Source organism: Microcebus murinus, chromosome 18 (assembly GCF_040939455.1).
Source record: "Microcebus murinus isolate Inina chromosome 18, M.murinus_Inina_mat1.0, whole genome shotgun sequence".
Classification (NCBI taxonomy): Eukaryota; Metazoa; Chordata; class Mammalia; order Primates; family Cheirogaleidae; genus Microcebus; species Microcebus murinus.
In genome coordinates, this window is record NC_134121.1 from 16,183,238 (window position 1) to 16,207,332 (window position 24,095).

The 24,095-nt window shown below is 54.5% G+C and overlaps 1 protein-coding gene across 2 annotated transcripts in view; it reads right to left on the reverse strand.

The window, feature by feature from the left end:
• Positions 1 to 4,109: 4,109 nt before the first annotated feature.
• CAMKK1 (calcium/calmodulin dependent protein kinase kinase 1) overlaps positions 4,110 to 24,095 on the reverse strand; it is a 29,710-nt gene continuing 9,724 nt past the window's right edge. Inside the window, exons 6-16 of one of the 2 annotated variants that reach the window (XM_075994222.1) lie at positions 23,820 to 23,953; positions 23,343 to 23,379; positions 22,452 to 22,473; positions 21,115 to 21,203; positions 17,427 to 17,626; positions 15,469 to 15,522; positions 14,274 to 14,347; positions 12,496 to 12,583; positions 12,166 to 12,294; positions 10,831 to 10,931; positions 4,110 to 8,565 (exon numbers count right to left, since the gene is read on the reverse strand). In XM_075994222.1, the coding sequence (XP_075850337.1) occupies positions 8,493 to 8,565; positions 10,831 to 10,931; positions 12,166 to 12,294; positions 12,496 to 12,583; positions 14,274 to 14,347; positions 15,469 to 15,522; positions 17,427 to 17,626; positions 21,115 to 21,203; positions 22,452 to 22,473; positions 23,343 to 23,379; positions 23,820 to 23,953 (1,001 nt within the window). In that variant the 3' untranslated portion in view covers positions 4,110 to 8,492. The remainder of the gene's footprint in view (positions 8,566 to 10,830; positions 10,932 to 12,165; positions 12,295 to 12,495; positions 12,584 to 14,273; positions 14,348 to 15,468; positions 15,523 to 17,426; positions 17,627 to 21,114; positions 21,204 to 22,451; positions 22,474 to 23,342; positions 23,380 to 23,819; positions 23,954 to 24,095) is intronic. The other variant, XM_075994221.1, reaches the window with a different exon arrangement.

Genomic DNA, 24,095 nt, shown 5'->3' on the forward strand with positions numbered 1-24,095 from the left:
AAATGAGATAATTATATATAGATACAGGATCTAATAGAAGGGGTGCAGTACATCATAGTTTTTCTTAAATTTGGGTTAAATCACAGGGCAAACACAACACAGAGCTCTTGGTCTGGCACAGTGGCTCACACCTATAATCCTAGTACTGTGGGAGGCCAAGGCCAGAGGATCACTTGAGCTCAGGAGTTGGAGACCAGCCTGAGCAAGAGTGAGACCTCGTCTTTACTAAAAATAGAAAAAATTAGCCAGATGTGGTGGCATTTCACTATAGTCCCAGCTACTCAGGAGACCAAGGCAGGAGGATCACTTGAGCCCAGGAGTTTGAGGTTGCAATGAACTATGATAACATCAATGCACTCTAGCCAGGGCAACAGAATGAGACCCTGTCTCAAAAAAAAAAAAAAGGCAGAGCGCTTTAGAGGACTAGTTTTCCTTGATGAATGGGACACAAAATAGTTACAAAATTAGGTTGAATGCATGGAATGCATTTGTGTGTATTTTAAGGAACATGTGAAAGAAAGTGTGTACTTGGCATGGCCAGCTGTGGGTGACAGTCAAGGTCCCACCATTACTAGGCTTGTGGGGTGGGGGATGACAGAGGAAGAAGCAATTCCTCCTCCACTATGGACACCACGAGGCCAGCAGAGGGGGCTGGGCAGGCCCCTGTCCCTGCTGGGTAGGAGCCTTGTTGCTTGAGGATTTGATTCAGGGAGGATTCAACATTGCAGTTCAGTGCAGTTCAGGTGAGAACCAGCACCCTGGCAGGGCTTTAGCTGGCAGGTGAACTAGGAGTCCAGGGCAAGCCAGGACATCAGATAAATACCAAGGCTCCTAGGCTCTGTCAGAAAAGCCCTTTGTGTCTTTCCCCTTTTGGTCACCTAACTCACCTGCCCCCCTTTCCTGTCCTTGGTGCAGCCAGCTGAGGTGGAGCCATGAAGGATTTAGGAGGTGGTAAAAAATAATTTTCAAAAAGCTAAAACACATGACTCTCAAACAAATATAAAATGAACACATGTCAAAGCTTATCCATTCATTAATGAGTGAGGAAACTAGTAAGATATCAAGACTAGTTCAAAAGAGAAATTGAGAATGAATATAGTTGGTCAGTCAAAGGAATGTTGAGATGCATTTGACAAGGCAGATTAATGCTCTACAAGGCAAGAAACTATAACCTTTGGGGTTCCCTTTTCTACCAGACAGCAGACATTTGCATTGCTACTGGATAAGAATTATGTACATGTTATGAATTTTCTATAAAGTAACCTCTACTCTCATAGAGTTGTAAAATACCCTAATCCATAGTAGATAAGGAGTAAGGAGGCTGAGGCAGGCAGGAAGATCACTTGTGGCCAGGAGTTCAAAACTAGCCTGGGCAACATAGTGAGACCCTATCTCTACAAAAATAAAAAAAATTAGCTGGGCATGGTGGCACACACCTGTAGTGTCAGTTACTCAAGAGACTGAGGCAGGAGGATCACTTGAGCCTAGGAGTTGGAGGCTGCAGTGAGCTATGACTACACTATTGCATTCCAGCCTGGACAACAGAGTGAAGCCCTGTCCCTAAAAGAATAATAAATAATAAATAGTAAATAAGAAGTCTTAGCTGGGTGCAGTGACATGTGCCTGTAGTCCCAGCTACTTGAGAGGCTGAGGTAGGAGGATCACTTGAGCTCAGAAATTCCAGCCTGGGTGGCAGAGCAAAACCCTGTCTCTTAAAAAAACTAGTAAATAAGAAATCAAACAAAGCTACACATCCCTAGAGAATCAGATGGCTCCCCAGGTAGAAAAGGCATGTTGGATAATACCTGGCACTGCACTGAGAGGACATCTGTGTAGTCCTTTTCACTATTTCCAAATTCTGGATAATTTTTAATAGAAAAAACCAGGAGAGGCCGGGCGCGGTGGCTCACGCCTGTAATCCTAGCTCTCTGGGAGGCCGAGGCGGGCGGATTGCTCAAAGGTCAGGAGTTCAAAACCAGCCTGAGCAAGAGCGAGACCCCGTCTCTACTATAAATAGAAAGAAATTAATTGGCCAACTGATATATATATAAAAAAATTAGCCGGGCATGGTGGCGCATGCCTGTAGTCCCAGCTACTCGGGAGGCTGAGGCAGGAGGATCGCTTGAGTCCAGGAGTTTGAGGTTGCTGTGAGCTAGGCTGACGCCACGGCACTCACTCTAGCCTGGACAACAAAGTGAGACTCTGTCTCAAAAAAAAAAAAAAAGAAAAAAAAAAAACCAGGAGAATGGGACACTGGGACAGACTAGAGAGTTTTAAGAAGAGAGTGATCAAGTGTCAAATTCAACCACAACTTGACATTGGAACTTAGCTTGGGTCTAGAGGTTCCTTGGCCATTGGTGACTTGGAAGAGACCAATGTCCATGAAGGCAAAAGCAGAGTAATGGCTGGAGTTGAGGCAGTGTGGACCACTCTTTTGAGAAGTTTGTGAAGGGGAGGCTAGTGGGCCGGGGAGGATATTAACAGGGTCTTCTAAAAGGTTCCTTTTTGGGTTTTCTTTAACTGAAATTGGCCATTCCCTCTCCTTTTTCCCTCCTTCTCCAACTCAGGGAGGAGGGGAATAAAAATAATGGAATCTTGTCTCTCCTGGAGTAACAAAGGGAAAAGCCATTGAAAGGTTATATGAGCTCCTAAGGTGAAATCAAATGCTGCTTGAAGACTGGTAACGAGGCCCACCGGCCTGAGGTGATGCCCTGCTGATTACGGTAGAGATGTTATTTAATGCACGTTTACACTGGGCACACGACCCCCACATCCTAGACCCCTAAGTCATAGTTAAGGAGAAATTTCCATAGTCAAAGAGAAAGTCACGGAGCAGCTGCTCCTGGTGGGGGTACTATATCCATGCCCCCCCCCCCCCGCTACATAGCTAAATTCCTAAAAGGACCATCTTCCCTCCCTTTCTCTGTTCCCCTCTTCTCCCTTGACCACTCCGCATCATAGACACCCTGCCATTATAATGCCACACTCAGTTTTCCTTTTACCTCCCCACTGCTCCTGCTCCAGTGCCTTTGCAGGTTCTTTCTCCTCCCCCAACAGTGACAGTTCATCAGGGCTCGATCCTGGGCCCTCTGTCTTCTCACCCATGCTCACCTCCACCCCAGTCCATCTCCTCGCATACATGCATGGCTTCCAACCCCACTGCCATCCACATCCCAAGGGCCCTCACCTCTCCATTTGCAGTTCTCACCTCTCCTCTGAGCTCCAGACCTGCATGTCCAACTGCTACCTGCACCTCTTCCCTTGAATGTCTCAAGGCACCCCAGACTCAACCTGCCAGGTCCATTCCTGTGTTCCCTCCGTCCCTGATCAGCACAATAGTCAGCACTCATCGTTCAAAATCATCCATGCACTCAACATGGCAACTTGATTAATGGCTGTCTCTTGCTGTGGATTGTGAGGGCCATGACAGCAGGAACCGTGTTGGTTTGGCTTAGTGTCTAACTCAGTGCCTGGTTATGAAAGGCCCTGGACAAAATATTGAAAGGATGGATGGATAGATGGACATACCAAAGCACATGAGACCTTTGCCTGTGCTAGATTTAGGAACATAAAGCACCGATCTACCAACCCTCTTCGCCAAATCCTAGACCAGGGCTACTCATGTCAACCCTTGCTGTTCATTAACATCACCTGGGGAACTGGAAAAGTTATATACTAAATGATTCTGACTATATGACATTCTGGAAAAGGCAAAATCTATGGAGACAGTAAAAAAAAGATCAGTGGTTGTCAGAGAGAGGAGGGAGAGGGAGGGATGAACAGGTGGAGCACAGATTTTTAGGGTAGTGAAACTATTCCATATGATGCTGTAAGTGTGGATGTGTGTCATTATACATTGTCAAAACCCATAGGATGTACAGCACAGAGTGAACCCTAATGTAAACTGTGGACTTCAGTTAATAATAATGTCTCCATATTGGCTCATCAGTTATAACAAGTGTACCCCAATGCAAGATGTTAATAATAGGGGAAACTGGGGGGCAGGAAGCAGAGTTTGAAGGGGTGTATGGGTACTGTCTGTACTTTCTATAAACCTAAAACTGCTCAAAAAATAAATAAATAAAGTCTATTAATTAAAAAAAAAAATCCTTACACCTAGACTATACCCCAGACCATTTGAACCAGAACTTCCCAGGGTAGGACCCAGGCATCATGATTTAAAAGCTCCCTAGGAGAGTGTAGCGTGTTACCAGGTTGAGAACTAATTTGTGCTTCAGACTGGATTGGGAATGGAGGGTGGGGAAGGAGGGGACAGGCAGACCACAGTGGGTGGGGAGCCCTTCTCATCTTTGGGGTGGGTTTCCCAGGGAGGTAGGTGGATGATGGCACAGATCGCCTTAAAGGAGAGGGGGACACTTGAGGGCAAGCAGAGTCCTCTCCTTGTGAACGCTCCAGAACCTGAGACATAATCCCTCTTGAACTCTGCGGGGAAACCAAGTGAGAAGTGTAGCCAGTGCCCTGCAGTTGTGCAGTTCCCCGCTGACCCTGTTTCATTCCTTCAGTGTAGACTTGTGCACAGGCTGTGTGTGTGTGTGTTGGGGGATGGAGGGTGGGAGAGACCAAAGGACTGGGGGTCGAAGTGCAGAGGGCATCAGCCAATCACATGGGTCATGGCTAGGACAGTGACCAGTCCTGCTGGGGTGGGGCTGAGTGAGGCCGGCAGTAACGGAACAGGGAGCCCCATGCAGAGGGCATCTGAGAGGCAACACTACCCGGAGTGGGGAGCAGCAGCCCTCAGAAATCAAGGGGGACAGATACTTGCTTTCTACCTAATAGGCCTGAGCAAGTCTGTAGGCTGAGGGGCAGGACACAGAGAACCAGAAAAGGCCAGAGGTAAACAGGCCAGGAAAAGGGCTTCCTGAGAGATGCTCCTCGACTGGTCTTCAACACGGGGGAGCAGTGAGGGGCAGGCATACATTGTGAAAGTGACTCAGCCAGTTGGCAAAGCTGTGATTCCTGCTTCCTGGCCCCAGTCTTGTAGGAAATGGGCCAGACACCAAACCACACACCACTATGGACCATGGAAGGCTTCTTGGAGGTGGCGGGGCCTGTGCAGTTGGGAGGGCAGGAGGCTGACCACACAAAGTGGGGATAGGCTAATGAATGATGAATTGGTCAGCCCGACCTGGACAGGGGCTGGCAGCCCAGCCTGGACAGTGACAAGACCCAGGCTTTTTCTGCTGGCTCCTCCTAGCTGGAGAAATGGATGTGTCTGAAGCCCCCGAGAGCAGAGCTATGTCCGTGTGTCTAGGGGCGTGGAGCAAGCAGCACGGTGCCTTCAGGGGCCCAGTCCAGCAGGAGGCTGGAGCAGCGCAGGGGCTCCTCGAGGGCCAGGGCTCTGTTCTGCGGTGAGACTGAGGACAGGCCCCTCCTGAGCCTCAGTGGACCCCAGGCCCAGCACTGGGCTCCCTCAGCAGAGTCCCAGTGCCCAGAGGGCGGCCCGAGACAGGCCTGCTCATTTGCCTGAGGGGGGGCTGTGTGAGTGACGCCTGCGTGTGGCAAGGTGACTCCATAACCTGAGGAGTGTTTATGTGAGTCCCACCCTGTGTCTGGGGTGTCCCCCTGGGAAAGTTGGAACCCTCAGTGGCCCTGGCCACCCTTCCCTCCTCTCCCCCAGGCTGAGGAGAGCCCATAGGATATCAGGGGTTGCAGAGGGCAGAGACAAAGGGTCTGTGGGATCCAGAGTCCCAAGGCATCTCTGAGAGGCACCAGGCCTCTAGCAAATTAGTCTGACCCAGGGAGGGGGTCACAGGAGCCCCAACTTGAAGCTGGTCAGACAGATGTTCCAGAGGCCTCGCCTTGTAACTGGTGTCTGAAGTCGGCACAGTCTTGGGGACTGAGCCCTCACGCCAGAGGACCTGACACCATCACCAGGTAGAAGGCGTTAAAATTGAATTGGAGGACGCCCAGATGGTGTCTGCTGCAGAACTGACCGCTTGCTTGGTGTGTGTGGAATGACCCCCACACCTTTGGTCACGGCTGTCTTCTGTGTCAATTATTGTGCTGTGAGAGCAGAGTTGAAAACAGTGTGTTTTTTCCATTCCAAACCCACAAACCAGGTGCTATTATTCAAATTATGCCAATGAAGAAAATGAGGTTCCTCCAGTGACTTGCCAAAGGTCACACAATTATTAGGTAGCGAAGCTTGGGTTCAAGCTCTGACTTGAATGATGACTCTTCATCAAGGCCCTGGAGGGGTTCAGGATCCTGAAAGCCTGTACCAGTGCCCAAGGCTATGGGGGCATAGGGAGGACACTGGACCTGTGTCACAGGCATTCCTCTGAGGCTCCATGGGGACCTCCGTCCCATGAGAAGTGGTGACAGCTCTCACCTGGACCAGACCTCGGCCTTCCTGGGCCCCTGTGAAACAGGCAGGTGCCCTTGTGGGTGGTCCACTGGCTCCCAGACTCCCCATCCTTCCCCAGGAGGGACCATAGGACCTACCCAGGGGCTTGAGTTGCATCCTGGACTCCCCCTCCTGAGCCACCCCTTCTCCTGCCCTCTCACCTCCTGCAAGGGTGCCTCACACCCTTCCAGAAAAGCCAGCCAAGCCAGCTGGTCCAGCCGGTGAGAAAGAACACATGCCAGATGCGGGAAATGTACACACAAAGCCTTTTTTTTTTTTTTTCTTTTTAACTCAAGAAAGGGCTTTTATTATTTTTAACTCACTTCCTGGGAAGTTAATTTTTAAAACACTCTTATGGAGTTTGTTCATCACTTGTGCTACATTCAGAAACACTGATGCCAACCAAAACCCTGAGTGATGGGCGCTGACATGGTGGTGAAGCTGGGCCCATCTCTGAGCTTTCCAAGGTTGGGTCCAATCGCTGTAGCCCCCTGCAACCAGGAGCTCCCAGAGATGCTCAGTGCCTTCCATGAACTCTATAAAAGTGTCCTTAAAAACAGTACCGAGTTATTTTTTTAAGCCCTGGGCCGTTCTGCCTTAGTGCAGAGAAGCCAGGGAGAAATGTGGACCCATTGACAATGGGCCGCATTCTGCTCCTAGCCTTAAATAGACATAGAAACTATATAACAAATGCATGTACTGGTGCAAGACATGCGAGTGTGCTGTGTGCAGCAGATGGGCACGCACACGCATGTGTGCGTGGAGGCGCGACGTACACCCACAGGCACAGAGATGCGGCAGGACGCGGGCCCTCCCTCAGCCCAGCCTCCCCCTCCTCCAAACAAGCCCTCCTACAATATGACACCCGCACACGTGGCTGAAATCCTTTACCTAACCCATGTTTCCAGAGGTATCTGAGTAGTCCTGTGTTATTTCCCTCTGGAGGTCCACCTCTATGTGCATCTGGTCAGCAAATGCCCAGCCGGCCACTGATCTCAGAGAGAAGACGCAGTCTGCTCCAGCAGAGCCATGTCCACACACGTGCTCCAGCACTCCTGCTCTGAGCAGGCTGACCGCTGACTGTCCTGGGGCGAGGCAGTTGGCAAAGAGGCCACCTGCCAGTGTGCACACCCCTCCAGGGTTCAGTGTCAAGCAATGCCTCCAACCTGGGCGGTTTGTCCTTCATTGTGGGAACGTGAGGGCAGCTGCCTGGTAGGCCAGTGTAGGATCGGAGAGTGGATTCCAGTTATTCCAGCACGTGCAAGGCCACAGATCTACAAGTCCATGGCCCTGGGTTGATGCCGGCCCCTGCTATCTCTTCTGCAGCCTGGGCTCTGGGGAGCCATGCAGGGAGGGCGTGAGACGGACAGGGAAGCTGCGGTGCCCCCAGCTCAGGCCTTTGCTCAGAGCTTGATTCAGTTCAGCCTGTTTTCCAGATGGCACCAAACGCAAAACACAATCCAGGCAGGTCAGTCCAACCACTTGGCTTTCAAATAATGCCGGGGTGTGCTGGGGACCCCCCCCAAAAGCTGTAGGAAAGCTCATGAGATGTTCCTAAGTAGAGATCCTCCCCCCTGCCCCCAGGTTAAAAACAAAAGTAAAAGATAAAAAAGTGATCTGAATTCTCCAATACTGACCCTCTCTCCCCAGTGAGGCCCAAGAATATACCGAGGGGTCAGAACCTCTCTACCAGCGTTCTGTGTACCCTTAGTGGCAGAGTACCCCGCTCCGTGTGCGTGTGGCAGCTAAGCCAGGCCTGCCCAGCCCCCCATGGAGGTCTCTTCCGTTGCAGTAAGCATCTCCATCTCCTGCCTCCTGCCCTGGGCGGGGTTTCTGGGGCTCCCTGGGCGCCTGGTTTCCCCCCAGAATGGGTGGGGCCAGGGAGAGCCAGGAGAAGGACGGCCTTGTGGGAGCCCTGCCCCCCAAACCCCAAATGACACATATTCCAATCCTGTCCCTGGACGTGCGTGCGTGGAGGTCATGCGGCACGACGGGGGAGGTGGCCGGGAGAGGGGCCGCGGTCCCTGGCCCCCTGCCCGCGGGGACAGCTGTCGCATGAGGGTGGTGGGCCTCTGCAGGCGCGGGATGAGTGTGCTGCCGGGCGGCCCTGGGCGCATGCAGGGGCTCAGGACGCAGCCTCGTCTTCTTGGACGCCAGGGAGCTCTGGGCTCTTGCCCCCTTCACCATATCCTTCTTTCCTGTTCAGGGGACACCAGGGACAGAGTGACCTCAGGGCTCACAACGTGCACTAGGGGGGCACACTCAGACATTTGAATCCCACGATCTCTCACATCCCCTCACCCACTTGCCCAAGCCTGGCCTCCGTGTGTAGCCTCCCTGCACCCTGGCAGCTGCCCACACCCTCCTGCGGTTCAGGCCTCCGGAGCCTCCCGTGCTCTGGCCCAGCTGAGGCCCCTCAGCCCCAGGTGTCAGCCAGCTCAAGGGCCTTCGGTGCTGACCTCTCCGGCCAACCTGGCTGGGGACAGGGGCTTTCCTTTTGCATTTTCCTTGCCGTGTTCACAGGGCAGAGTCTGATGTCTCTTTATAAAATAACCAATGATGAAAGGGTTTTGATTTTTTTTTTTTTTTTTTGAGACAGAGTCTCACTCTGTTACTCGGCCTAGAGCTTTACTCGTGGCGTCAGCCTAGCTCACAGCAACCTCAAACTCCTGGGCTCAAGCGATCCTGCTGCCTCAGCCTCCCAAGTAGCGGGGACTACAGGCATGCGCCACCATGCTTGGCTAATTATTTCTATATATTTTTAGTTGGCCAGTTAATGTCTTTCTATTTTTAGTAGAAACAGGATCTCAAACTCCTAACCTTGAGCAATCCTCCCTCCTCGGCCTCCCAGAGTGCTAGAATTACAGGCGTGAGCCACCGCACCCAGCCGGGTTTAGATACCTTAAACAAAGGACCAATCCCACTTAACTCTACTAAAGAGTATCAACAATTATCCCAAAGGATAAAAAACAGAGTCTATCAAGGACGAATGCTGGGCCTCCATAATGGAGGTTAAATCTGCTTTCAAAATTAAACTTAGGCCACAGAATTGCAGAATTTTATAAGTGGAAAGTATTAAGCCCAGTCTTGTCACAATCACAGTTTGTGGAGCACAAAGGAGGTGCTAGAGGTCTTTATCCTGTGACTGGCTCGTCCCACCACTAGGGGGCGCTGGGGCACAGGCGCCCGAGCTCGAGGGATCAGGTTTGCCGGGCACCGTCCTGATTCTTCTGTTGTCCCCGCATGAGTATTAATAGCTTCCCTGTTCACTCTCAAAAGTGGCCCCATTTAGATGTCAAATGGTACATGTTCCCCCTAGGCTAGGTGTAATTCCAGCATCAGGGGCCCGCAGATCTAGATGAGCTCAGGGAACTCCTTCCCCAAACCCAGCCACCTCACTGAAGAGGGGGAAATTGCAGCTCAGTTCTGTCCGGCCCCTCCCAGGCCCCACACCTCATTACGGGGACATCCCTGAGTGCACTCGACCTATGGCAGGAGCAGGAGCAGACACCAGCGTGCCCACTGGGCCTCTGAAAAGCCCACTTCCAGGAGGGAGGCCCCGCACAGGACCAGCACCCGGTGCCTGGACGGCACAGTGGACGCTCTGCTGCCCGAGAGGCCGGGGCACCTGGACAGCCCAGCACCCTCCTTTCTGGGGGGCACGCCTCCACCACAAAGCAGGCTGGGGCACCACTCCCGCCAGCCCTCCTCCCTGCGGCGCCCGCAACAGGACAAAGGAAGGTGACCGCCGCTGACCCAGGACGGCATCCTGGCTCGGGACCTCACGACTTTCTCTCTGCAGGTCTGCGTACAAACTCCAGCCAGCCTCGTTGGCATCCCAAACTAACTTTTATTGTGGCGGAAGAAGGTGGAAGAACTGAGGACGAGGCCACAGAGGTTTTGGGGGAACTGATTTTCTGGCCTCTCCCAGGATGTAGTGAACCCACAGGTGTGGCTCACAGCAGGGAGCCTTCTGCACAGGGGGGTTCCTCTCCCCAGGCCGGCCAGCCTGTCCCCACGTGTCAGGGACAAGTGTTCACAAAGCACTGCCTGGGCACGCGGCCTCAGCACCGGCTGCAGGCAGCACTGCCCCCGGGCCCCGGCCAGGCACAGTGCCCCTCCCTCCTGCAAGGAGCCGACACCAGCCCATCTGTAAACCTCTGTCAGGCTGCCATCAGTTGCGGGGCCACCGACGTGAGCCCCAGGGGACCGAGCTGGATGCCTCGGGAGAGTGTGACCATGTCAAGCTTCCAGCTGAAGACAGGTCTTCCTGCCCCATGGAGGGGCTGAGTGAGCCCCTCATCTCTAGAAGTCTGTGCTGGGCCATGAAGGTCCCTTCTGGCCCTAACTAGCCTTGAGGACCGAGGTGCAAACAAGGCTACCTCTGAGACTGGCCAAGGCCGCTGGCTCTGGGCTCGGCCTGTCAGGGCGCACCCAGCAGGGTCCGGCCCAGCAGTACTTACATCAAGTTTCCCGGAGCGGACATGGATCGCTCTTCCCTCCGTGCTTGGGGCTCAAACGGGTTCCCAAAGGAACGCTTCCTCAGCATGGACTTCACCAGGATCTGGGGAGGACACGTCAGCATGAGCACGGGCCCTGGCTCCCAGACACGCGAGTGCAGCTCGCATGCAGCCCCCTGCTCTGACTCCTTAGACAGCAGCTGCCAGGTGGGCCCCGCTGGGGGTCCCGTTTCAATCAGAAACGACAGAAGCAATGGCACAGAGGGCTGGCTGCGGGGGGTGATCTCACAGAATGGCAAGGAGCCTGGTGCCACCTAGGCACCAGGGAGCAGGGACAAGGGAGCAGAGGCCAGGACCAGACCATGAAGGGTCTGCAACACCAGGCTGAACGTGTGAGGAGGGACAGGGCTGGAAGTGCCACTGGGAAACACCCTCTAGCTACGCAGGGAGGGACGGCCCCAAGGAGAGGCTGTGCCGGGCAGCGCAGGGAGGCCTGGCGAGCTGCCAGGGGCAGCGATGACCAAACCAGTGGGGCTTCCAGGAGGGGAGCAGCTGCCGCACACTGGCTCTCTGCCTTTGTCCCTTCTCCACAACAGGGACAGTCCCATGTCAACTCACACACACGTGCATGGAGCCTGCGGTGCACTCATCCTTTCACTTGCTCACTCACTCACTTATCCATCCATCCATGCATCCCATCAACACTAGTATGTGCCAGCTGGACACTATTCTAAACACTGGGGCCACACCGAGGCCAAAATTCTTGCCCTTGTGAAGTTTAAATTCTAGGTGGGGGACAGGCAAAAAATAAGGAAGACAAATCAGTGAAATACACAATATGTTAGTCAGTGGTTGGGGCTAAAGAGGAAAAAGTAAAACAAAGGAAGGGGGTAAGGGGTGACACAGGGGAGCCTGACGCTGGGGATAAGGGGCCAGGGAAGACTCCCTGCTCTGAGGGGGTGACTTTGGAGTGAGGACCAGAAGGGAGTGAGGAAGTGAGGAGTGCGGACGTCTGGGGAGGAGCTCCCAGGCAGAGGGAGATGTCCCAAGGCTCCAGGGCAGCCACTCTGGGGTGCATGGCTGCAGCCGAGCGTGTGTGGGGCCTCATGCAGGGCAACATGGGCTGTCTTCCTGCCATGAGGCTGAAGGGCGTGACCTCCTTCGCCAGGGGCCTTTGGAGGAATAGTGGCCCCGGTGGCCCAATGTCATGACTGGCTGACATGCAGCCCTCTGTCCCCACACAGGGCCAGGCATAGAGCAAGTCTCGGGCAGTGCACAGGCTGCTCCCCAGGCCCTCCCGGGACAAGGGAGCCCCCCACCCCTCCCCTGTCCTCTTACCACCGTGGTCCAGCTGGGAATGAGCCTGACGGAGTTCTTCACCTCCTCCTCCGTCACCTCCACCACGCTGCAGTGCTCCTCCTCTGAGGGGAGGGGCTCCTCCCCATTCTTGGTCACCCAGGGGTGCAACTGCGGAGGCCGGGAGGGCAGGGAGGGGTCAGGGCCGTGGGCAGACAGTCAGCAGGGGACTCCAGGCATTCTTCCAACATTGACCTCGCAAACCCCAAACCCAAACCCCATACACACACGTCCTGGGGGAGGTCTCTACAGCAGGGGAAACAGGCCTGTTTTCTGTGTCCCAGCCCAACCCAAGACCCCCAGTTCCCCCACCTTGATGTCTGGCACCCCAATTCGTGTTTCGGGATTCTTGTCTAGCATCTTCAGAATTAGGTCCTTGAGCTCCTTGCTGACCTCCGGCCTAGAGACGGGGAAGGAAAGAGCCGATGGTGAGCCTGCTGACAAGGCCCCTCCCTGCTCACCTCTCCTCCCCACCCTGTGACCAGAGACACACTGCCCCTCATCCTCAGATGGGAGGACAGACAGAGCTCCAGACAGCAGGAGGGACATCCCTAAGGTGCCGGGAGTTTCAGAACCTCAGGGAGTTTCAGAACAAGGAAGTGGATATCCTTCCCTGAGTAGGACAGGGATATCCTTCCCTGTCTCCCAGCAGGACAGGAGCCACAAACACAAACGGAGTTCCGTGGGTGCAGGACCCCCGCCCCCGGGTGGCAAAGATGGTAAAAACGCCGTGAGAAGAGTCTCTATGGGACACCAGGGGCCTGCACTCCCACTCACCATCTTATCCTTCCTGCACCTGGGAGGTGGCCAGGAAAGATCCTCTCTCATTTGACAGAGGAGGAAACTGAGGCCCAGAGAGGTTAGCAGGTTGGTATAGCGCCACCCAGCAGAGCACGGGCAGGGGTGGGAGATGCAAGGGAAAGCAGCACCACGATCAGCCCATGTCAACCTGGACTGGGCAGCCCAGGCGTCCAAGCCTATGAGGGAGGAACCCCCCTCGGGACAGCTGACTTTGGTCTCTCTGCTGTCTTAGATGCTTCATCCCTTTTACAACTCCTGGGCTGGGGAGAAAGCTACCCCTGGCAGGAGGACAGCAGGAGGAAAGGCACAGAGACAGGAAAGCAAAGGATAGGTGGGAAACGGAAGACAGCTGGCTGGGGCTTGGGGAAGGGACTGCTGTGCCAGCAGACGAGCGGGTAGCAGAATGCAGGGTCCTGGGATGCCAGGGCCAGGGAGGGACCTCCGTCCTCAGGGCTGTGGGAAGCCTCAGGTGAACTTTCTGCAGGAGATACAGTCAGATCGTGTTGGCCGGACTGGAGGGAGGCCAGAGAGGAGGCGGCTGGACCAGTCTGGGGAGAGGGCCTGAGGCCTATGCGGGGCAGGGGCTGCAGGTGGCAATGGACCCCAGGGACAGGTAAGAGGTGGACTCAACAGGGTAAGGGGACCAGACAGGAAATGGGCACCAGAGAGCAGGAGTCATCGAGAACAAGTCCCATTTCAGTTTCTGACCTGCTCTAGTCCTTGAGCAGAGGGTAGAGGGCCTTGAGAAACGAGGAGCAGGGAGCCCAGGCTGGCACAGTGTGAGCAGGGACCCTCCCAGACAGTCTCCCTGGGCCCAGAGACCCCAGCGACAATGGAAGGAGAGAGTGGCTCCACATCCCAGCCCCACTGAAAACTCCTCCGAGCATCCACCCTTCCCTCCGTGAAATGGGGAGCACGCTGGCACCCTGAAGGTCCCCCCACCCCGCGTGGGATGCGTGGAAGTTCCCCGGGAGTCCAGGAGCTGCGACGGGCTGGTGCCACCGACCCCATGTAGGCCTGCAGTGAAGGAGTGGTCTGGATGAGAGACCTGGGGTCATCCCGCCCAACTCTGGGTCTCTGAGTTCCCATCTGTACAAGGACATCTCAGAGACCCTGGTTCCCCAGTCCCACCCCTCTACCTGCTCAGGGGCCCTCTCCAGAGAGCAGCACTCCCCCCCAGGTCTGCAGGCTGGGGTGGGGTCTTCAAAGGGCAAAAGCTCTCCTATAATTCAGGACCATCTTCCCCAGGAGGGGTGGTAGCCCCAGGGGCCCCCCAGGTGGGAACTCACTCCTCAGGAAACACCACAGCCTCATTCTTGATCTTCCTGTGCAGGGCCAGGATGTAGTCGTCGATGAATGGGCACTGCGGGGGGACAGGCACACAAAGGATGTGGGCCCAGGGCCTTGACCCGAGCTGGGGGACTGGCCCTCATTCCCTGGGGGCCAGGCGTGGGGAGCAGCGCTGGGCCCTCCAATAGGCAGGAAGGACCTCCACTGGCGTGTTCAGGGCCTGGCACACCACAGGGGCTCAACAAACATCGGCCAAATGGATGAGTCGCCGAGGGAGCTATGAGGCTGGGTGTACCCGCAGGCGTTACAGCCACCTGCAGCCAGGCCTCCACTCCCAGGGCCTGGAGTTTGGAAACGTGTTCGCTGAGATTCCCTCCTGCCTCTCAGTGCGGTCACTAGAGTAGGGGCACTTGCACACGGAATCTCGGTCATGGCGGTGTTGGATGTCCCCAAGGTCCAGCCTGACTCAGAGGTGGAGTAAAGGACGATGTGTTGAATGAATGAGCAATTGAGGCCGGGAGCAGTGGCTCACGCCTGTAATCCTAGCACTCTGGGAGGCAGAGGTGGGCGGATTGCTCGAGGTCAGGAGTTCGAAACCAGCCTGAGCAAGAGCGAGACCCCGTCTCTAATATAAACAGAAAGAAATCAATTGGCCAACTAATATATATAGAAAAAATTAGCCGGGCATGGTGGCACATGGCTGTAGTCCCAGCTACTCAGGAGGCTGAGGCAGGAGAATCGCTTGAGCCCAGGAGTCTGAGGTTGCTGTGAGCTATGCTGACACCACGGCACTCACTCTAGCCTGGGCAACAAAGCGAGACTCTGTCTCAAAAAAAAACCAAACAATTGAGTGAATGCATGGATGGATGAACAGATGGCACCAAGGGGCAGTGGGACAGGGGCACTCTGGCTGGAGAGGGGCCTACATCACCGTCTGCACCCCCTCTTGGATGTCTGCTGTTCTGAGACGCCACATGAATCTCTCCCAAGGGGATCAGAGAAAAACAGAAAGACCCTCTTCTTCCTCAGCCTTCTCTGAGCCAGGTGGGCTCTTTCAAAAGCCACCTTCCAAAGGAAGTGGACACAAAAGAAGAGCCTGCATCTGCCACCCACGCCTGGCTCACTGGGTCCAGCTCAGGGTCGGGGTCTGGGGTCTGGGCCCGCCCCAGCTCTGCTGGCCTCGCCTGCACTCACCTTCCCGTAGACAAAGCAGTACAGTGTGACTCCAGTGGCCCACACGTCCAGGGCCTAGAAAGAAACACGCTCACATCAGTCCCCCAACAGGTATGGCCGCTCCCCGCCCACCCAGCTCCGGTGGGCTGTGGGAGAGAGGCCCTGCGGGGAACCTCCTTCCTCAATCATGTATGGATTCACTCAACAAACACTCCCAGGTGCATGCTCCATGCTGGGCCCTGTGCTGAGCACTGGGGACACAGGGGTGATCAGAACAGGTCCCCTGCTCTCCGAGGGTCCTGAGTCTCCTCGAGATAGACCCAAACCAGGTATGTCTGGTGCAATAGGTGCAAAGCCCCCTTTATCCACAGGGTCACATTTGCCGCCACCATGCCATGGACATACCGCAGGAATGATGGCATGTATTAAACTTACACTCACAAACAGGCTCTGGCTTCGGGGGGTCTTCCCTTCTAACAATCCACCTTTCCTGACACAGGAAGCAGCCCTGTCCAGTCCCCACATCCCGTGCCAGTGCCATGACTCCTCAAGGCTCCCAAGCACAATCGGGCTCCCCCACACCCTGGCTTCTAACGGGCTCTCTCTCCATCCCCCGCCCCCAGGACCCCACGCCTCCTCCTGCTGTGCGCTTTCTCTCTTACATGAGTGATTCTCGAATCTCCACCTACGGATTCCCGCCCCAGATGCATCATCTGAATCCAACCAGGGAACACCAGACAAATGCAAACCGACAACACTCTGCAAAGTAACAGGCTTGTTCTCTTCAAAAATGACAAGGTCAGGAAAGACAAAGAAAGGCGAGGAATTCTTCCAGATTAAACGACACCAAAGCGACAAGACAAGTGAAATGTGGCAAGTGAACCCAGATTGGATCCTGGACTAGAAAAAGTTATAAATGACATTATTGGGACAACTGATGAAGTTTAAATAAGGCCTGTAGATTATGTCACCCTTATCGATGATAAATTTCCTGACTTTGATCATTGCACTGAGGTTATGTAAGAGAATGTCCTTGTTCTAAGGAAATGTCCACTGACATATCGAGTGACAAAGGCCATAGCGTCTCCAACTTAACTTCCGAATGGCTCAGAGAGATATAATATGAACACATATAAATAGAAAGAGATGACAAAAAAGCAAATGGAACAAAATGTTGATAATTGGTGAATCTGGGCAAAAAGATACATGGAATGTCTTTGTACTAGTCTTGCAACTTTTCTGTAAATTTAGAATTGTATCAAAACTAAACATTTTTTAAAATCCTTATCTGTGTCCCTGACCTCTTTCTTGGGCTCTGCACCCACACACGTGTGCAAACGCCCCTCAGCCACGCCACAGCCTCACTGGCAGGGTGCAGTGGGGCAATCAGCGCTGGCTCCACAGTCGAGAAGGGGCGTGGGCCCCGGGAAACACGCCGACCCGTGTAACCCCTTGCTCAGAATGCTCAGCCTACACGCCTGTCGCTTAGGAGGAAGCCCAAACTTCCAGGTCCTCCACACTCTGCCCCTGCCCCTCAGTTCTCTTGTATGTTCTCTGGGCTTTAGCTCCTGCTCAGATCCTCCCTGCTCTTCAAGGCCAAGTTCAAAGCCTGCCATGTCTAAGATCTGAGGGGAGCCTCTGACATCCCCAAAATATAAGCTCTCCTGCCCTTTTCACCATCCAGAAGGGCAGGAAGCAGGGCTGGAGTCTCTCTGCCTGTTCCATAGCCCAGCTCAGAACCCAGCACAGAGCAACTGGCAGTAAATACCTGCAGGGCAGATTTGGGGCCATTTTGCTGGAAAACAAAGGAAGGCCAAAGGTGGGGAGTTTGTCATGCTCCAAGGAAGAGGCAGATGTGTCACTCCCTAGAGGCCTAGACACACGGACCTTGGCATGCTCAGGTTGCAAATTAGGCCCCTGCCGCAAGCTGTCCCACCCCTCTGCCCGAAGCCCAACCTGGCCCAGGGCCTGGAAGTCACCTTCCCACTGAAGCTCTGGCCAGAATCAGAAATGGCCTCGGGGGCCATGAATGCCGGGGTCCCGGCCGTGCTGGACAGCTGAGCATCGTTGCCCTCAAACTGGTTGCTGACACCGAAGTCGGCAATCTTCACGTGCCCGTCATCCCCCAGGAGTAGGTTGGAGGGCTTGATGTCTCTGTGGACGATCTTCTGGCAGTGCACTGCAGAGAGAGGCGGCTCGAGCGCTGGCCTAGGGGATGGATGCCCAGCAACCTGCACCTCCCTTGCCCAGCCAGGGAAGCCAGCCAGGGCATCCCAGCCCACGCACACTCCTATCTCATGAGGACCTCAGAAGAGGACATAAGGGCCATCTGCTCTACTATGCAAGTGCAGTCCAAGCTCTCAGCAGCAGAGCCAGGACTAGAATCTTAGGAGTCTTTGGACTCTACGTCCAGTGCTCTCTCCATGACAAACAAGGTACCTGTTGCTGGTGGGGGAGATCAGAGGAAACTGGGGGAAGGGAGCTCTCCATCGGCCGTCTCTGCCCCTCCCATTTGAGTGCTGCCTACAAGCCCGAAGCCTGCCACCACCCTACACGGTTCTGTCCCCTGCCCAGCCTGGTCAAGGATGTCCCGGCTCCTGGGACTGAGGGTTAGACTGTGGGAACTTCGATACCCTACAGAGGCACTGTCTTGGCCCTAGGGATCTGGGATGATGGCATTTCAGAGAGGGAGGGCACCCCAGCCTTGGGACCACCAGGATGAACATGGCTGGGCTGAGGGTTGGCCATCTCTAGCAGGCTGGGAGCCCGTCCTGCTTCCTGGGTCCAGTACTGCCAGGAAGGGCTGGGCAGCTCAGGGTGAGATGCCCAGGCATGTTCCAACGAAGAGAAGAAATTGACCCCACCCCACAGCCACGTACTTGCGGACTCTCTTCTTAGCAAATACTTTCCCCTGGACCAACAGACCCAAGGATGTTGAAAAGGAGGGAAGACAGAGAAAAGAGAGGAGAAGGAGGAGAGGAAGGCTGGGGGCCAAGAAAGTGAGCATCATATAACATTAACCACAGCACCAATGGCCTTTTATTGTTGGCCTACCATGTGCCAGGCACACATGAGGAATCTGACACATGCCCATCAGCGCACAGAAGCTCAGGGGGCTGGACAGTCAATGATGAAAAGTGGTCTCAAATTCTTTTTTTTTTTTTTTTTTTTTGAGATAGGGTCTCACTTTGTCACCCAGGCTAGAGTGCAGTGGTATAATCATAACTCACTGCAATCTCAAACTCCTGGGCTCCAGTGATCCTCCTGCCTCAGCCTCCCGAGTAGCTGGGACTACAGGTGCACAAGACCATGCCTAGCTAATTTTCCTATTTTTAGGGTCTCACTATATTGCTCAGGCTGGTCTTGAACTCCTGGCCTCAAGCCACCCTCCTGCCTCAGCCTCCCAGAGTGCTAGGATCACAGGAGTGAGCCTCTTCGCCTGGCTGAGGTCTCAAATTCTTCTCTCAAAACCTAGCCTCCCCCATGAACTCCAGGCTCTTTCTCCATGTGGATTTCCAATCTTGATAAGTAGATAAATAGGTAGATAGATAACTGGATTTCTCTGCCTGCAACACCTCCCGCAACAAAAACAAACAAAAAAAACCCCCAGAAAACCCCTGCTCCTCCCCAGTCCTTCCCATTCAGTGAGAGGCAGATCAGCATTGCCAAAAACCTCAGGATCATCCTCAGCTTCTCCTTCTCTCAGACCCCACGCCCAGTGCATCAGCAAGTCCTGCAAGCTCAACTCCTAAAATACATCCCCTGCATTGCTGCACCAGCCCCCACGGACTAAGAGCCGGGCCTGGGCCTCCCTGACACGCAGCCCTCTCAGCGCAGCTCTCCCTTGGTGGGGCCAGAGTCACAAGGCAGGTCTTCAGCTCGCCGTGCCTCTGCGTGTCCACCCGGCCAGCCGCCAGCACTACCCGATCCACTCCAGGGGAGCCCTTCACTGTGATTAGCTGGGTCCTGATGAGGCTTTACCCAGTACCCAGACGACACCAGCTTGTTTTGAGGGGGACAGTGGAAGGCAGACAGCAGGCCCCCAGCTGGGGGAGAGAGGGGCCCAAAACAGGAAGGAGGTGGAGCCATGCCAGTATAGGACCGTGCCTGCCACTGACCATACCGAGAGTAAAATGTCCCCTTTCCATCTCACACCTCTAGGCTTTTGGTAGGGACTTTCTCCCAAGCCCTTCCCTACGTGTGCCTCAGTTTCCCCATATGTATAAAGAGTATTCATCTGAGGGCACAGAAGAGGCTCAAGCAGGATAAAAACAGTAACAGTTCCTGTTACTGCAGGTCAAACCTCAGCTGGGTCCCCGCCCTGTTCCCCAGGGAGAGAATATGCTTCCAACAAACCAAGCTAAGATTTTGGAGAGATGGGTGGCACCCCGGCACCCAACCCAGGCCAGCACCATAGGTGACTAGGCGCCCTCCTTTCCCCAGACAGTCAGTCACCCTGTGCTGGCCACCCCACCCCCTTCCCAGCCCCTCCCCACTGCCACTGCCCTAATCCAGGCCTCACCATCTGTCACTTGGGCTGTAGAAACAGCCTCCTCCCTGGCCAGCTGGCTGTCTCTCACCCTCCGATGACACTCTCAGATCCAGCCACCACACAGCTGCCAGACAGAGCTTTCTAAGGCGTAAATCCCAACACAACCCCCAGCTCAAAGCCCTCGGGGCCTCACAACACTGAGGCTCGCAGGATGAAGTTGTGACAGTCCTCAGAGAGGCATTCCCAGCCCTCACGCTGTGGCCGTGGCCCGGACAGGGTTTCTAGCATCATAGTTCAGTAACCACCTCGCCCCCCCCCCAGCCCCCGCCCACTGGAGGCTTCAACCAGATTGAACGTCTCCCCAAACTCAAATAATGCACGGCCTGCTCCCCTCTGTGCCTCTGCCTGGCATACTGTCTCCCACCCCCATCCCCCGAAACCCCTGGCCAACGAACTCCTAGCCATCCTTCAGGACCCTAGTCACACGGAGCCTCTCCCAGGAAGCCTCCCCCGGCCCGGGTGCTCCTGTCCTTCCCCGGTCTTGGCAGGCACCACACTGTATTATTATCTGCCTGCTCAGTCTTCTGTCCCTCCCACTAAGCGGTGAGGTCCAATCTGGGTCTTTGTCATCTCTGCCCCCAGCCGCCACTTTGTAGGTACTCCCAAATGAAGTGAATGAATGAAATGAATGAGAGAACAAGTAAATGAATTCCAGAGATAGCGGCTAAGCTAACTAACATCTGCTGTCCTGAGCTCTCATCACCCTAGGGCCCTTCATGGTTGAACGCCCCCTGCCACCATCCACGGGCCCCGTGCCAGGACACTCCCCCCGGAGCAGCTGGACATAAATCCCTTCCTTCCCACATCTCTCGAGGCCCTGTGGAGAGGCCATGCTTGGCTAAGAAAGCGGAGGAAAGCTGCAGACAGAACACCCAAGGCGCACACCGACGTGGTGCAGGCACCAGCACCGCCCCCACCAGCTAAAGACCCGGCGCATGCCCAGTGAAACCTGCCGCCACCCCCATCCCGCTTGAAAGGCCTTGGGCCCCGCCTGCAGGCCCACGCCCCGCCCCCACTGCGGCTGATTGACAGGTCCGCTCAGGACCGGCTCCGCTGGGCCGGCCGCTCCCAGATGCCCTAACCTCGGCGCAGGGGGCAGGCTGCCCCTGACTCACAATACTCGAGGCCCAGGATGATGTCCCGCAGGTAGAGGCGAGCTTGCTCCTCGGGGAAGGGCTTGTCGCAGGGCACTTCCATGACGGGTCTATGGAGAAGCATGGGGGGAGGGGTGTTCAGCGGGAATCGGGATGCCAAAAGGTGGGCACAGGTGAAGGGGAACAGGGCTGGGCCGTTCTTCAGGCCCTTGGGGACATCCTGGGAACCCTATGCTCACATGGGTGCCTAGAACCCAAGATATTAGCTTTTTCTCCCATATAATGAAAATTGTAAAACACACATAGACATAAATATCCCTTTTCAGTCACTATAATTTCAAATTAGCTTTATCTTAATTTCTGATTGGCTTCATATTCCTTCTTCTAAGATCTTTATTGTCTATAATCAAACAATTGCAAAGATGCCATTTAGAGCAGTTTTTAAACTGTGGATCCAGATCCAATAGAGGGTCATGAAATCAACCTAGTGGGTGGCAACTGCTTTTTTTTTTTTTGCCCTATCGAAGTAGAATATATCAGAACGTATGACATGTGAAAAAGATATATACTGTTGTAGAACTTTGATTTCAGTTACAGATATGGACAATATAAACATATATTTTGTGTTTTGAATAGAGTCCAAAATGTTTGAAAGCCCCTGAATCTTAAAGGGACACAACTCCCTGCCCCCTTCCCCAAATTGGTCTTAGGAAGCCCCCCAGGCATAGAGACAAGCCACAGCCTGCTTTCAAGCCCTTGGCAGTGAGGGTCCCCAACCACCCAGCCCCGTGCCCACCACCCCATGTCAGCTGTTCTGTTCTAAATACCCTGAAAAATCATACAGGAAAGACATCTATTAGACTCGGCTTCATCAGTGACTTGCTGTGTGACCTTCAGCAAGCCACTTACTCTCTCTGATCCTCAGCTTTCTCTTTCATAAATGGGAGCAAATGGAGGAGTCCTACACACTCAATTCAAAGTTTGTAAAGCTGAAAGCACCCTTTGTGATTTGAATGCAAGTAAGATTTGAGTCCCACCTCTATACTTTTGCCTAAAAAACACTAATTTCTTCCCCTTCTCCTCCATGCAAATCTTCTTCCCAGTTCTTCAGGGCCTGGCTCAAAACCCACCCCCTCCTTCCAGGGGCCTCGCTGACTATTCTAGCCTCACTGACCTCCACCAGCCTTCAGAGGATGGTCCTCTTGGTCTCTTCTTTACCCCTAAGACCAGAGCCCCCCAGGGGAAGGGCCTAGTTCTCTGATTTCTCCTAGAGTAGCTGACTGTTGGGCTGGGGACACAGGGAGGGAAAGGAAGGCCTGGATAAGAATTGACCTGCCTGATCGGGACGGGGAACTCACCCCTTTCTCAGGAGGTCAAACACTGAAAGAAAAGACAAGAAGGTAAGGTGTAGCTAGCTGGCAAAGCAGCCAATGCCAAGGTCCCGCCCTGTTCCGGAGGGTAGGAGAGGGGACGGGCATGCAGGCATACTGGAGGGAGAACAGGACAGGGAACCCAGGATGTCAGAGGAAATAAATGGATGAAAGTGGGGTCTGCTATGGACCTGCCTCATCTGCTCCCCAGGTGCTGGGTGAGGACCATCAGCATCAGCATAGACCCCTTTCATGGGGGTGGAAACTGAGGCTCAGAGAGGAGGCAGAAATTTTCCTGAAGGTCATAGCAGATAGGCAAGTAGGGCAGGGAGTGGAGACTAAAGCCTTGGCCACTAATTCCTACGTTAGTTCTCCTTCTGCCCCACTTTCTCAGATCTCTGCTAAACCCAACCCTAAACCAGGCACAAGGAACTTAAATAATAATATTAATGTTAACAAGGATAATAACTAATGTGTTTTGCATATGATAACTCATTTACTGCTCACGTCAAAGCTATGTGACAAATACCATTATCTCTGCCTTATAAGTGAGGAAACTGAGGCACAGACAGGGTCTAGGAACCGACATAGCCTGCTTCCTGCATCTGCGTGAGTGCAGAGCCCAGAGCTGATTCACAATCTTTCTGATCAGTGGGGAGCAGGGAGTGGGGGCTTGGGAATATTTGTTGAATCTAACTGGATATCCTGGGCCTGGTTTGGCAAGGCTGGGCGAGGGAATCCAGGGGTTGAGCATAGGGTTTTGCCTCTGCCCCCAGGAGTCAGTGCATTCACATGGCCCACCTGAAGGTCATGCGTGTCCCCAGGAGCCCTTGGACCAGCCCTAGGTGAGCTGCTACAGGAATGAGCTGGGTCACTCACCCAAATAGAGATTGTCCTCAGCTGGGTCGTCCAGGACCTGGTTAGAGGGAGCAGACATGGGGGTGGGGCTTAAGGAGGCATGTGTGTGTGGCAGGGTGGTCCCAGACCTCCTTGTCCTTGTCAACTACAGGACCTCTAGTATGCTCTGCACCCACCCCGGACAGTGAAGCAGGAACTGCACAGGGGTCAGACAGATGGGGCCTCAGAAATCACTGACCCCCAATTCTGGCCCATCACATGGCATCCAGACCTTCTTCCTTCTTGCTGTGATGAGGGGCTCACTTCTTACCTCTGGGGCAGCCCTTCCCCTCAGTGAGAACTTAAGAACATCCCTGACCACCCTGAACTGACCCTCGAGGTCTCCCCGCAGCCCCACCCCAAGTCTGGTCCTGTTCTCAGAGGCCTCCACCCAGCCACATCTGCGCCCCCAGCACACGGGACTCAGGCTGGTTCCCCCTGCTCACCACCACCTCCTACCTCGATCAGTTTGACCACATTCACGTGGTCCAGCTTCTTCAGGATGGCGATCTCCTGGTACACCCGCTCCAGGGGCAGCAGCTGCTTGGCTGGTCCTCCCTGGGCAGCCTGAGACCCTCTCGGGGGAGGGCGGCCTGTAACCAGCAAGGAGAGTCAAGCCCCGGATCCAGGTGGCTGGGCCTCACTGTGCACCTGCAGCCAGCCTCAAGCGAGAATTCTGTCCCAGCCCACCAAGCACATTCCATCCCCAGGCCTTCACTTACACTGTCTCCCCAC